This window comes from Homalodisca vitripennis, unplaced genomic scaffold, assembly GCF_021130785.1.
Source record: "Homalodisca vitripennis isolate AUS2020 unplaced genomic scaffold, UT_GWSS_2.1 ScUCBcl_12217;HRSCAF=21814, whole genome shotgun sequence".
NCBI lineage: Eukaryota > Metazoa > Arthropoda > Insecta > Hemiptera > Cicadellidae > Homalodisca > Homalodisca vitripennis.
Window position 1 is genome coordinate 1 of NW_025788424.1, and position 11364 is coordinate 11364.

Below are 11364 nucleotides of genomic sequence, written 5' to 3' on the forward strand. Positions count from 1 at the left end.
TAAGCGTGTGTTAACAGTTCACCGTATATATTCTATCTCCACGCACATGCGCAAAAGGGAAATCGGTACGAATCGACCAATAGGAATACAGAATACACAAAACTATAGGATTTATCGTTGAAAATTTACTTTTACTTTTACCGACGAGAAATATACATAAATTAAGGTATTATTTTACGGATAAATAGGAAATCGATCGTTGTGTTTGAAAGAAACTTGGGGTAGTGAATTTAATCGAATAGGCAAGCTAGGGTGTTGGAAGTGACTTGTCATAATGGAATTTTTAATAGAGATATTATTTAAAATACATAAATAATACAAATTTAATAGAGATAAAAAAATACACGGCCTAAATGAAACTTGAAGAAGAAATAAAGTACTTTATTTATTTTTTTTTTTAGTGATAAACGCGCGCCGCTTGATCTGGGCTTGGAGTTTGCAAGCTCGAGTAAATTTTTTTTCTAAAAGAGCAAGCAGCGCGAAGCGCTGCGCAGCGGGCAAGCGTCGCGTGATCTGAGCTTTGAATAGGCAAGCTAGGGTCTTAAGTGACTAGTCATAATGAAATTTAATAGAGATTTTATGAACATGAACTTACAACAATGAATAATCTTGTAAGTTGTATATTGATAATGGAATTGTCGACGACAGTCGTCAGATACGAGTGATTTTTACTTGGTTAAATTACATAATACGGTAAAATGATCTGGCCTTAAAAAGTGAAATAAACAAAAGGTTTTTAATAAAAACGAAAATTTAAGAAACTTTTTATTAGGAACAGAAGAGTGAGAGAAAAAAACAATTGAAAACCTAGTATGATAAGTTTAAATGTTGAGAAAAAAAAAAAAAAAAAAAAATAAATAAATAAATAAATAAAAATTTTTATATATTATATGTATTAATGAAATTGTTATTATTGTCACTTGTAATACTTAGAATAAAATCGAGAAAAAACAGCGGTATCCGTTGTCTAAGCCGAAGAGAAACGTAAAAACGATAGAGTTTATGGTGGCCTTTAAAAAGGCCTTTTGTGGGGCGATGTCGCGCGCGGAACAGGCGGCAGCTCAGCTTAACCTCCGAAACCGTACAGTGTGCGGCCCTGGCGTTTGAGCGCGTACACGACGTCCATGGCGGTGACCGTCTTCCTCTTGGCGTGCTCGGTGTATGTGACGGCGTCACGGATCACGTTCTCCAGAAACACCTTGAGCACTCCGCGGGTCTCCTCGTAGATGAGGCCCGAGATACGCTTGACACCGCCGCGGCGAGCCAGACGACGGATTGCGGGCTTGGTGATGCCCTGGATGTTGTCACGGAGCACCTTCCTGTGACGCTTGGCGCCTCCCTTTCCCAGCCCCTTACCACCTTTGCCTCGACCGGTCATGTTGCTGTTGCAGTGGCGTTAGTCAAACAGATGATAAAATCGCCCGTTGTCGGTAGTTTTGTCAACTCTGGCTGCTCTGTGATTGGCCGATAACGCGGCGACCAATCACAGTCGTTCTGAGCTCGTGCCGGCCCGTATATAGTCAATATTTTCCGCAAGGGGAAAACATATCTCATTTAGCGAGACAAGCTGACGATATGGCACGTACCAAGCAGACCGCTCGTAAGTCCACCGGAGGCAAGGCGCCCAGGAAGCAGTTGGCCACCAAGGCAGCCCGTAAGAGCGCGCCGGCCACAGGAGGCGTGAAGAAGCCTCACCGTTACAGGCCCGGCACCGTCGCCCTGCGTGAGATCAGGCGTTACCAGAAGAGCACCGAACTGCTGATCCGCAAGTTGCCGTTCCAGCGTCTCGTCCGCGAGATCGCCCAGGACTTTAAGACCGACCTGCGTTTCCAGAGCTCCGCCGTAATGGCACTGCAGGAGGCCAGCGAGGCTTACCTGGTCGGACTCTTCGAAGACACCAACTTGTGCGCCATCCACGCCAAGCGAGTCACCATCATGCCCAAGGACATCCAGCTGGCGCGCCGCATCCGCGGAGAACGAGCCTAAGTGACACACAAGCGTGCGCTGCCGGTGGCTACGACAAACGGCCTTTCTAAAGGCCACCAATAACTCGTTCGTTTTCGCTTATTTTACCGCTTATAGTTGTAAAACCGATGTAAACCTGGTTGTTTCAAGTCGCTCTCGACTATATTTTCTATCGAAAATACCCAATTTATGACTTTGTGCTTGTCATAAATATTTTATTCCAGGAATTTTACAATTCCTTTTTTTTTTTTTTTTACTTTTTAAACATAGTCCGATTTCACTGAAAAATTTTATAATTTTCTGTTTATTTATTTATTTTATTTTTATTTTTCAAACCAACATTTAGTTTACAATAATAATACGTCAATTGCAATCCGATCGAAAACCATAGTTTCGGTCATGTTTTATACACATGACTTCTAATTAACCAAGAACCGCGTTGAACTCTGATTAAACATAACTTCTAATTTTCGCTTATTTTACCGCTTTTAGTTGTGTAAACATTGGAATTCTGTTATTATATTGAAATTACATAATTACAGAGTTGTCTGTTAACAAGTGTAAATCTGCTTTTGTCTAGCGAACCTGATTGCGATTGCTTGATTTATACCTCTAATGTGATCCAAGTCAGTTTACATTTAAGTTTACGAGTTTATTAATTTCCGTACGAAAAAACACACACAAATTAGTAATGAAACACGTTTAAAACAATATAGCCTACTATTCTGAATTTAACAATATTTACAGAATTTGTCAGATCACGCGATGCTTGCCCGCTGCGCAGCGCTTCGCGCTGCTTGCTCTTTTAGAAAAAAAAATTTACTCGAGCTTGCAAACTCCAAGCCCAGATCAAGCGGCGCGCGTTTATCACTGATATTTAATTACGATCTTTGTGAATGCGGGGACATATTAGTTTGCAAGTTTGCTCAAAATAAAATATTGACATCACACTACAATATGGTATTATGATTTAACATAAATATTAATGTATATGACCCAATGAAAAGAACTAAGAAATTAGTGTGTGTGTGTGTGTGTGTGTGTGTGTGTGTGTATATATATATATATAAACAAACGGTAGGTTATTTATTAACGTTGGGATATATATCTTATGAAAGGTTTATCAATAGAAGAGACTTAGGTAATATTGAATGTACATAAATATCTTTCTACTAAACATAACATTAACGTAAAATCGTATAACATATAGTTTTCATTTATAAATACAAAAACCAATCGTAATTAGTTATAAAAAAACCGTTAATATTGATTATAATATGTGCATGTGAGTATTTGTAATTATGAGTCAAACATTAAATAAATTTCGTCAAATACAAGACGGCAAACAATATCACTTTTATAATACTTAAAAAAAAAAAAAAAAAAAAAACAAAACAAAACAAGCTGTTTCGTAATGTATTTGTTATAATAATATCAAAAAAAGGGATCGCTAATAAAACACGTTAAAACGAATGACATTTTGGGTGGCCTTTAGAAAGGCCGTTTGGATTTCCCACAGTCGAGGGAGGAGAGCGACTGGCCGGCCGGTTTACTTCTTCTTGGCGGCGGTCTTCTTGGGCGTTTTGGCTTTCTTCACGGCCACTTTCTTCGGTTTGGGCGACTTGGGCTTTTTGGTCGGCGGTTTGGCGACCTTCTTTGCCTTGCTGGGAGTCTTGGGCTTGGCGGCCTTCTTGGTCGCGGCGGCGGCGGCCGGTTTCTTGGCTGCGGCTGGCTTTTTGGCCGCCTTCGGCTTCTTGTCGCCGGCTTTCGGCTTGGCCGGTGCTTTCTTGGCGGCCTTCTTGACCGTCTCGCTGCCGGCGGACTTGGCTCCTTCTCCGGAGGATTTCACCGACAGTTTGAACGAGCCGGTGGCCCCCTTGCCTTTCGGCTGGGTGAGAGCGCCGGACGCTACGGCCGACTTGAGGTACTTCCTGATGAAAGGGGCCAGCTTCTCGGCGTCAACCTTGTAGTTGGCCGCGATGTACTTTTTGATGGCCTGCAGCGACGAACCGCCGCGCTCTTTCAGGCTCTTGATGGCCGCGTTCACCATGTCCGACGTCGGTGGGTGAGCCGGCTTGACGCGGGGCTTCTTGCTGGCGGCCGCGGCCTTCGCCTTCTTCGGTGTGGGAGCGGCTGGTGCCGGTGCCGTTGTAGCGGAGTCTGCCATTCTGTATGTCGGGAATATCAGATGGCTCCGCCGCCAGCCGCGACTCGGCTCGCGGCCTGAGTACGTACCGTACAGAGGTCGCCGAGCCGGGCCGTCCCATCGCCACGCCAGTCTGCCGGATTTTAGTCGTTTCTCGACACTAAAACCTCTCGTAAACAGTACGTAAGGTCCTGATTAAACGTAAAAATCCGTTTTTCCGATGGCCGAGACGTCTTACCAACGATAAGCGAGTAGAACGCCGTTTTAAAACGAATTTTAACGTCACCAGACAGTATTTAGTGGAGGTCGAACCCCGTCTGTACGCGTTACACAGCCAAAAAACTGTCTATAAAAACTATAAACGCGGTCTAATATCGGATTTCACTCGTTTATATTGTACACTGAACGTGTCCGGAGGGCTACAATGAGGAGCGGAGCACAGGATCTAACCGACACGACGGTGAAACGCGATAAAGTGAGGCCCTGTTGACACAAGTACCGTGACGGTGTGTACTCTACATACCGGTCAGAGAAATGGGCCCGTCAAGTCTGTACGGCTAATACGTACTAAAGGATTGTTTTAATATATAAATCCGAGTGGGAATATAGTGTTTAAGTAAAAAAAAAAAAAAATTTATGTCCAATTTACACGCAGTGAGTGTTGCGATACGCCTAGTTTTTATAACGCTTAGCTGTGCAAGATATCACAACATGCCGTAATGATAAACGCGTGAGTTACGATTATTGTCTATAAAGAATTTTTTTTTTCTAGATAGGAGTGAAATTAAATATTATTTTCATTATCAAGATTAAAATATTATCAACGACTGTAACGATCGAGCTTGATTGAATGCCGTCAGAGAATTTATTAGTGCACTAATCTATTTACTTACATCGATATACAAGTGATATAACTAAACAATATTCGTCGTAAAAAAAAAAAAAAAGCGTAAACAAAAACTAGTGATGATTTAGGTAAATAAACTTCAGTTTTACTTGATGGCATCACGACCGAAGGTATATGCTCGACCGTTGAACTAAACAATAAGAATATAGTAGACTAATAATAATAGCTAATTAACTCAGCCAATTTCATAAAAATTGTAGAATTTGTTGATATATATAAGTATTTCTAGTATTTCGGTAAATAAGTGAGAAAAAAAAAAAAAATAAATAAAATAAAACGCGTCAATATTGAAGATATTCGTTGTTAAATACTGTTGAAGCGTAACATCTATGTACAGTGCGAAAGTTATAATTGTATTCAGTTTCAACCAGTGCTCGTATGTACGATGTATATACGCTGGGCGTGAATCCTATTGAACATCGTTTATTGTAATTATTATTTAAAACCACTACATTAATTCGGGAAAACAGTGTGTTTTTCTCCTCTATACGTTTATTCTTATTACGATTTAAATTATTCACGTTGCAATTTCGTTTCAATTACTTTAAATTTCAAACAATACGGAAATATTTGTATGTACTGAATGAACATACTTTTCCAACTATGTTTCAGATTGAATCTAAATAGTATAAAAAAAAAAAGGATTAAAATAAAATTAATATTAAAAGTGTTTACACTGAATAAAACAATGTGGATTGGCTTGAGATACGATACTTGTACATGTGGCAGTTACGTCACTTGATAATGTTAAAATAATTTATTGTCTCTATTTGAATAGAACATTACAAGGGCAGTATAGAGTAATCGGAGTAACTATTCAAAATGAAGCTCTCTTCTATTGCTAATACCGGGCGATATCCATAGAGGTCACAATAGCAGTACTAGCTGTAAATCACCAAACATTGATTAACACATATTATGATAATACGAAACTATAAACATAATGTATAGATCGGATTTAGAACACATACTCGGTTATGAATATACTCGATTTCGTCTGTAGTACGATTGTCAACACGTTTATTTTATTTACTCTAAACGATTTCATCAGGTTAATCACTACGTTCCAAAATTATTTAAATAATTGGCCGGAATGTGTACTGAATATATCGGTATTAGTCTGTATTTTCAAATAATTCTTCAACTCATTATCAATACTCGACGTGAATTAAGTAAATAAGTGTCATTTCGAACAAGGATCGTCCGATTAAAACGGTCAAAATTCATTGTCAATTGAAACGCGGGAAATCCTCTCAAACTCTGGTTGGTCACTTTTAACCGACGAATCACGAGTTTGGCCACCTCCTACCTATATAAGCGTGTGTTAACAGTTCACCGTATATATTCTATCTCCACGCACATGCGCAAAAGGGAAATCGGTACGAATCGACCAATAGGAATACAGAATACACAAAACTATAGGATTTATCGTTGAAAATTTACTTTTACTTTTACCGACGAGAAATATACATAAATTAAGGTATTATTTTACGGATAAATAGGAAATCGATCGTTGTGTTTGAAAGAAACTTGGGGTAGTGAATTTAATCGAATAGGCAAGCTAGGGTGTTGGAAGTGACTTGTCATAATGGAATTTTTAATAGAGATATTATTTAAAATACATAAATAATACAAATTTAATAGAGATAAAAATACACGGCCTAAATGAAACTTGAAGAAGAAATAAAGTACTTTATTTATTTTTTTTAGTGATAAACGCGCGCCGCTTGATCTGGGCTTGGAGTTTGCAAGCTCGAGTAAATTTTTTTTCTAAAAGAGCAAGCAGCGCGAAGCGCTGCGCAGCGGGCAAGCGTCGCGTGATCTGAGCTTTGAATAGGCAAGCTAGGGTCTTAAGTGACTAGTCATAATGAAATTTAATAGAGATTTTATGAACATGAACTTACAACAATGAATAATCTTGTAAGTTGTATATTGATAATGGAATTGTCGACGACAGTCGTCAGATACGAGTGATTTTTACTTGGTTAAATTACATAATACGGTAAAATGATCTGGCCTTAAAAAGTGAAATAAACAAAAGGTTTTTAATAAAAACGAAAATTTAAGAAACTTTTTATTAGGAACAGAAGAGTGAGAGAAAAAACAATTGAAAACCTAGTATGATAAGTTTAAATGTTGAGAAAAAAAAAAAAAAAAAAAAAAATAAATAAATAAATAAATAAAAATTTTTATATATTATATGTATTAATGAAATTGTTATTATTGTCACTTGTAATACTTAGAATAAAATCGAGAAAAAACAGCGGTATCCGTTGTCTAAGCCGAAGAGAAACGTAAAAACGATAGAGTTTATGGTGGCCTTTAAAAAGGCCTTTTGTGGGGCGATGTCGCGCGCGGAACAGGCGGCAGCTCAGCTTAACCTCCGAAACCGTACAGTGTGCGGCCCTGGCGTTTGAGCGCGTACACGACGTCCATGGCGGTGACCGTCTTCCTCTTGGCGTGCTCGGTGTATGTGACGGCGTCACGGATCACGTTCTCCAGAAACACCTTGAGCACTCCGCGGGTCTCCTCGTAGATGAGGCCCGAGATACGCTTGACACCGCCGCGGCGAGCCAGACGACGGATTGCGGGCTTGGTGATGCCCTGGATGTTGTCACGGAGCACCTTCCTGTGACGCTTGGCGCCTCCCTTTCCCAGCCCCTTACCACCTTTGCCTCGACCGGTCATGTTGCTGTTGCAGTGGCGTTAGTCAAACAGATGATAAAATCGCCCGTTGTCGGTAGTTTTGTCAACTCTGGCTGCTCTGTGATTGGCCGATAACGCGGCGACCAATCACAGTCGTTCTGAGCTCGTGCCGGCCCGTATATAGTCAATATTTTCCGCAAGGGGAAAACATATCTCATTTAGCTAGACAAGCTGACGATATGGCACGTACCAAGCAGACCGCTCGTAAGTCCACCGGAGGCAAGGCGCCCAGGAAGCAGTTGGCCACCAAGGCAGCCCGTAAGAGCGCGCCGGCCACAGGAGGCGTGAAGAAGCCTCACCGTTACAGGCCCGGCACCGTCGCCCTGCGTGAGATCAGGCGTTACCAGAAGAGCACCGAACTGCTGATCCGCAAGTTGCCGTTCCAGCGTCTCGTCCGCGAGATCGCCCAGGACTTTAAGACCGACCTGCGTTTCCAGAGCTCCGCCGTAATGGCACTGCAGGAGGCCAGCGAGGCTTACCTGGTCGGACTCTTCGAAGACACCAACTTGTGCGCCATCCACGCCAAGCGAGTCACCATCATGCCCAAGGACATCCAGCTGGCGCGCCGCATCCGCGGAGAACGAGCCTAAGTGACACACAAGCGTGCGCTGCCGCTGCCGGTGGCTACGACAAACGGCCTTTCTAAAGGCCACCAATAACTCGTTCGTTTTCGCTTATTTTACCGCTTATAGTTGTAAAACCGATGTAAACCTGGTTGTTTCAAGTCGCTCTCGACTATATTTTCTATCGAAAATACCCAATTTATGACTTTGTGCTTGTCATAAATATTTTATTCCAGGAATTTTTCAATTCCTTTTTTTTTTTTTTTTTCTTTTTAAACATAGTCCGATTTCACTGAAAAATTTTATAATTTTCTGTTTATTTATTTATTTTATTTTTATTTTTCAAACAAACATTTAGTTTACAATAATAATACGTCAATTGCAATCCGATCGAAAACCATAGTTTCGGTCATGTTTTATACACATGACTTCTAATTAACCAAGAACCGCGTTGAACTCTGATTAAACATAACTTCTAATTTTCGCTTATTTTACCGCTTTTAGTTGTGTAAACATTGGAATTCTGTTATTATATTGAAATTACATAATTACAGAGTTGTCTGTTAACAAGTGTAAATCTGCTTTTGTCTAGCGAACCTGATTGCGATTGCTTGATTTATACCTCTAATGTGATCCAAGTCAGTGTATTTTAAGTTTAAAATGGGTCTTTTCCAGTGTGTCCCCGCATTATCTATTTTAATTTATATAAGTTAGATTACGTTTATTAGATTAAGTTTACGAGTTTATTAATTTCCGTACGAAAAAACACACACAAATTAGTAATGAAACACGTTTAAAACAATATAGCCTACTATTCTGAATTTAACAAAATTTTCAGAATTTGTCAGATCACGCGATGCTTGCCCGCTGCGCAGCGCTTCGCGCTGCTTGCTCTTTTAGAAAAAAAATTTACTCGAGCTTGCAAACTCCAAGCCCAGATCAAGCGGCGCGCGTTTATCACTGATATTTAATTACGATCTTTGTGAATGCGGGGACATATTAGTTTGCAAGTTTGCTCAAAATAAAATATTGACATCACACTACAATATGGTATTATGATTTAACATAAATATTAATGTATATGACCCAATGAAAAGAACTAAGAAATTAGTGTGTGTGTGTGTGTGTGTGTGTGTGTGTGTGTGTGTGTATATATATATATATATAAACGAACGGTAGGTTATTTATTAACGTTGGGATATATATCTTATGAAAGGTTTATCAATAGAAGAGACTTAGGTAATATTGAATGTACATAAATATCTTTCTAAACTAAACATAACATTAACGTAAAATCGTATAACATATAGTTTTCATTTATAAATACAAAAACCAATCGTAATTAGTTATAAAAAAACCGTTAATATTGATTATAATATGTGCATGTGAGTATTTGTAATTATGAGTCAAACATTAAATAAATTTCGTCAAATACAAGACGGCAAACAATATCACTTTTATAATACTTAAAAAAAAAAAAAACAAAAAAAAAACAAAACAAAACAAGCTGTTTCGTAATGTATTTGTTATAATAATATCAACAAAAGGGGTCGCTAATAAAACACGTTAAAACGAATGACATTTTGGGTGGCCTTTAGAAAGGCCGTTTGGATTTCCCACAGTCGAGGGAGGAGAGCGACTGGCCGGCCGGTTTACTTCTTCTTGGCGGCGGTCTTCTTGGGCGTTTTGGCTTTCTTCACGGCCACTTTCTTCGGTTTGGGCGACTTGGGCTTTTTGGTCGGCGGTTTGGCGACCTTCTTTGCCTTGCTGGGAGTCTTGGGCTTGGCGGCCTTCTTGGTCGCGGCGGCGGCGGCCGGTTTCTTGGCTGCGGCTGGCTTTTTGGCCGCCTTCGGCTTCTTGTCGCCGGCTTTCGGCTTGGCCGGTGCTTTCTTGGCGGCCTTCTTGACCGTCTCGCTGCCGGCGGACTTGGCTCCTTCTCCGGAGGATTTCACCGACAGTTTGAACGAGCCGGTGGCCCCCTTGCCTTTCGGCTGGGTGAGAGCGCCGGACGCTACGGCCGACTTGAGGTACTTCCTGATGAAAGGGGCCAGCTTCTCGGCGTCAACCTTGTAGTTGGCCGCGATGTACTTTTTGATGGCCTGCAGCGACGAACCGCCGCGCTCTTTCAGGCTCTTGATGGCCGCGTTCACCATGTCCGACGTCGGTGGGTGAGCCGGCTTGACGCGGGGCTTCTTGCTGGCGGCCGCGGCCTTCGCCTTCTTCGGTGTGGGAGCGGCTGGTGCCGGTGCCGTTGTAGCGGAGTCTGCCATTCTGTATGTCGGGAATATCAGATGGCTCCGCCGCCAGCCGCGACTCGGCTCGCGGCCTGAGTACGTACCGTACAGAGGTCGCCGAGCCGGGCCGTCCCATCGCCACGCCAGTCTGCCGGATTTTAGTCGTTTCTCGACACTAAAACCTCTCGTAAACAGTACGTAAGGTCCTGATTAAACGTAAAAAATCCGTTTTTTTTTCCGATGGCCGAGACGTCTTACCAACGATAAGCGAGTAGAACGCCGTTTTAAAAACGAATTTTAACGTCACCAGACAGTATTTAGTGGAGGTCGAACCCCGTCTGTACGCGTTACACAGCCAAAAAACTGTCTATAAAAACTATAAACGCGGTCTAATATCGGATTTCACTCGTTTATATTGTACACTGAACGTGTCCGGAGGGCTACAATGAGGAGCGGAGCACAGGATCTAACCGACACGACGGTGAAACGCGATAAAGTGAGGCCCTGTTGACACAAGTACCGTGACGGTGTGTACTCTACATACCGGTCAGAGAAATGGGCCCGTCAAGTCTGTACGGCTAATACGTACTAAAGGATTGTTTTAATATATAAATCTATTTTAAAATAAATATATATATTATATATAAAAATATATATATAAATAGCAAGATTGAATGCCGTCAGAGAATTGATTAGTGCACTAATCTATTTACTTACATCGATATACAAGTGATATAACTAAACAATATTCGTCGTAAAAAAAAAAAAAAAAAGCGTAAACAAAAACTAGTGATGATTTAGGTAAATAAACTTCAGTTTTACTTGATGGCATCACGACCGAAA

The 11364-nt window shown here is 40.9% G+C and overlaps 5 protein-coding genes across 5 annotated transcripts; 1 reads left to right on the forward strand and 4 right to left on the reverse strand.

Annotated features, from left to right (window-relative positions):
- Window positions 1-880: 880 nt before the first annotated feature.
- Window positions 881-1426, reverse strand: LOC124375002 (histone H4). Its single transcript, XM_046833136.1, has one exon. The coding sequence runs from the start codon at window positions 1376-1378 to the stop codon at window positions 1067-1069; it is 312 nt and encodes a 103-aa protein (XP_046689092.1). The 5' UTR covers window positions 1379-1426; the 3' UTR covers window positions 881-1066.
- A 141-nt stretch (window positions 1427-1567) lies between these two features.
- LOC124374999 lies at window positions 1568-8369 on the forward strand. Its single transcript, XM_046833134.1, has 4 exons — window positions 1568-1985; window positions 3485-3857; window positions 7416-7758; window positions 7866-8369. Exons 1-4 carry the CDS (start codon window positions 1576-1578, stop codon window positions 8312-8314), a joined length of 1575 nt encoding a protein of 524 aa, XP_046689090.1. The 5' UTR covers window positions 1568-1575; the 3' UTR covers window positions 8315-8369.
- Window positions 3449-4171, reverse strand: LOC124375000 (histone H1-like). Its single transcript, XM_046833135.1, has one exon. It carries the CDS (start codon window positions 4130-4132, stop codon window positions 3515-3517), a length of 618 nt encoding a protein of 205 aa, XP_046689091.1. The 5' UTR covers window positions 4133-4171; the 3' UTR covers window positions 3449-3514.
- LOC124375003 (histone H4) lies at window positions 7209-7754 on the reverse strand. Its single transcript, XM_046833137.1, has one exon. The coding sequence runs from the start codon at window positions 7704-7706 to the stop codon at window positions 7395-7397; it is 312 nt and encodes a 103-aa protein (XP_046689093.1). The 5' UTR covers window positions 7707-7754; the 3' UTR covers window positions 7209-7394.
- A 1504-nt stretch (window positions 8370-9873) lies between the features above and the next one.
- LOC124374998 (histone H1-like) lies at window positions 9874-10596 on the reverse strand. The gene has a single exon (XM_046833133.1). The coding sequence runs from the start codon at window positions 10555-10557 to the stop codon at window positions 9940-9942; it is 618 nt and encodes a 205-aa protein (XP_046689089.1). The 5' UTR covers window positions 10558-10596; the 3' UTR covers window positions 9874-9939.
- Between the last annotated feature and the right edge of the window lie 768 nt (window positions 10597-11364).

Excerpts from the sequence above, each read along its gene's own strand:
- LOC124374999 (XM_046833134.1), top strand. The coding sequence starts at position 1,576 with ATGGCACGTACCAAGCAGACCGCTCGTAAGTCCACCGGAGGCAAGGCG. Across the intron at positions 3,858-7,415 it reads CCCCCTTGCCTTTCGGCTGG|TGTGCGGCCCTGGCGTTTGA; the intron begins GTGAGAGCGCCG and ends GAAACCGTACAG. Across the intron at positions 7,759-7,865 it reads GATAAAATCGCCCGTTGTCG|GGGAAAACATATCTCATTTA; the intron begins GTAGTTTTGTCA and ends ATTTTCCGCAAG.
- LOC124374998 (XM_046833133.1), bottom strand. The coding sequence starts at position 10,557 with ATGGCAGACTCCGCTACAACGGCACCGGCACCAGCCGCTCCCACACCG.
- LOC124375000 (XM_046833135.1), bottom strand. The coding sequence starts at position 4,132 with ATGGCAGACTCCGCTACAACGGCACCGGCACCAGCCGCTCCCACACCG.
- LOC124375003 (XM_046833137.1), bottom strand. The coding sequence starts at position 7,706 with ATGACCGGTCGAGGCAAAGGTGGTAAGGGGCTGGGAAAGGGAGGCGCC.
- LOC124375002 (XM_046833136.1), bottom strand. The coding sequence starts at position 1,378 with ATGACCGGTCGAGGCAAAGGTGGTAAGGGGCTGGGAAAGGGAGGCGCC.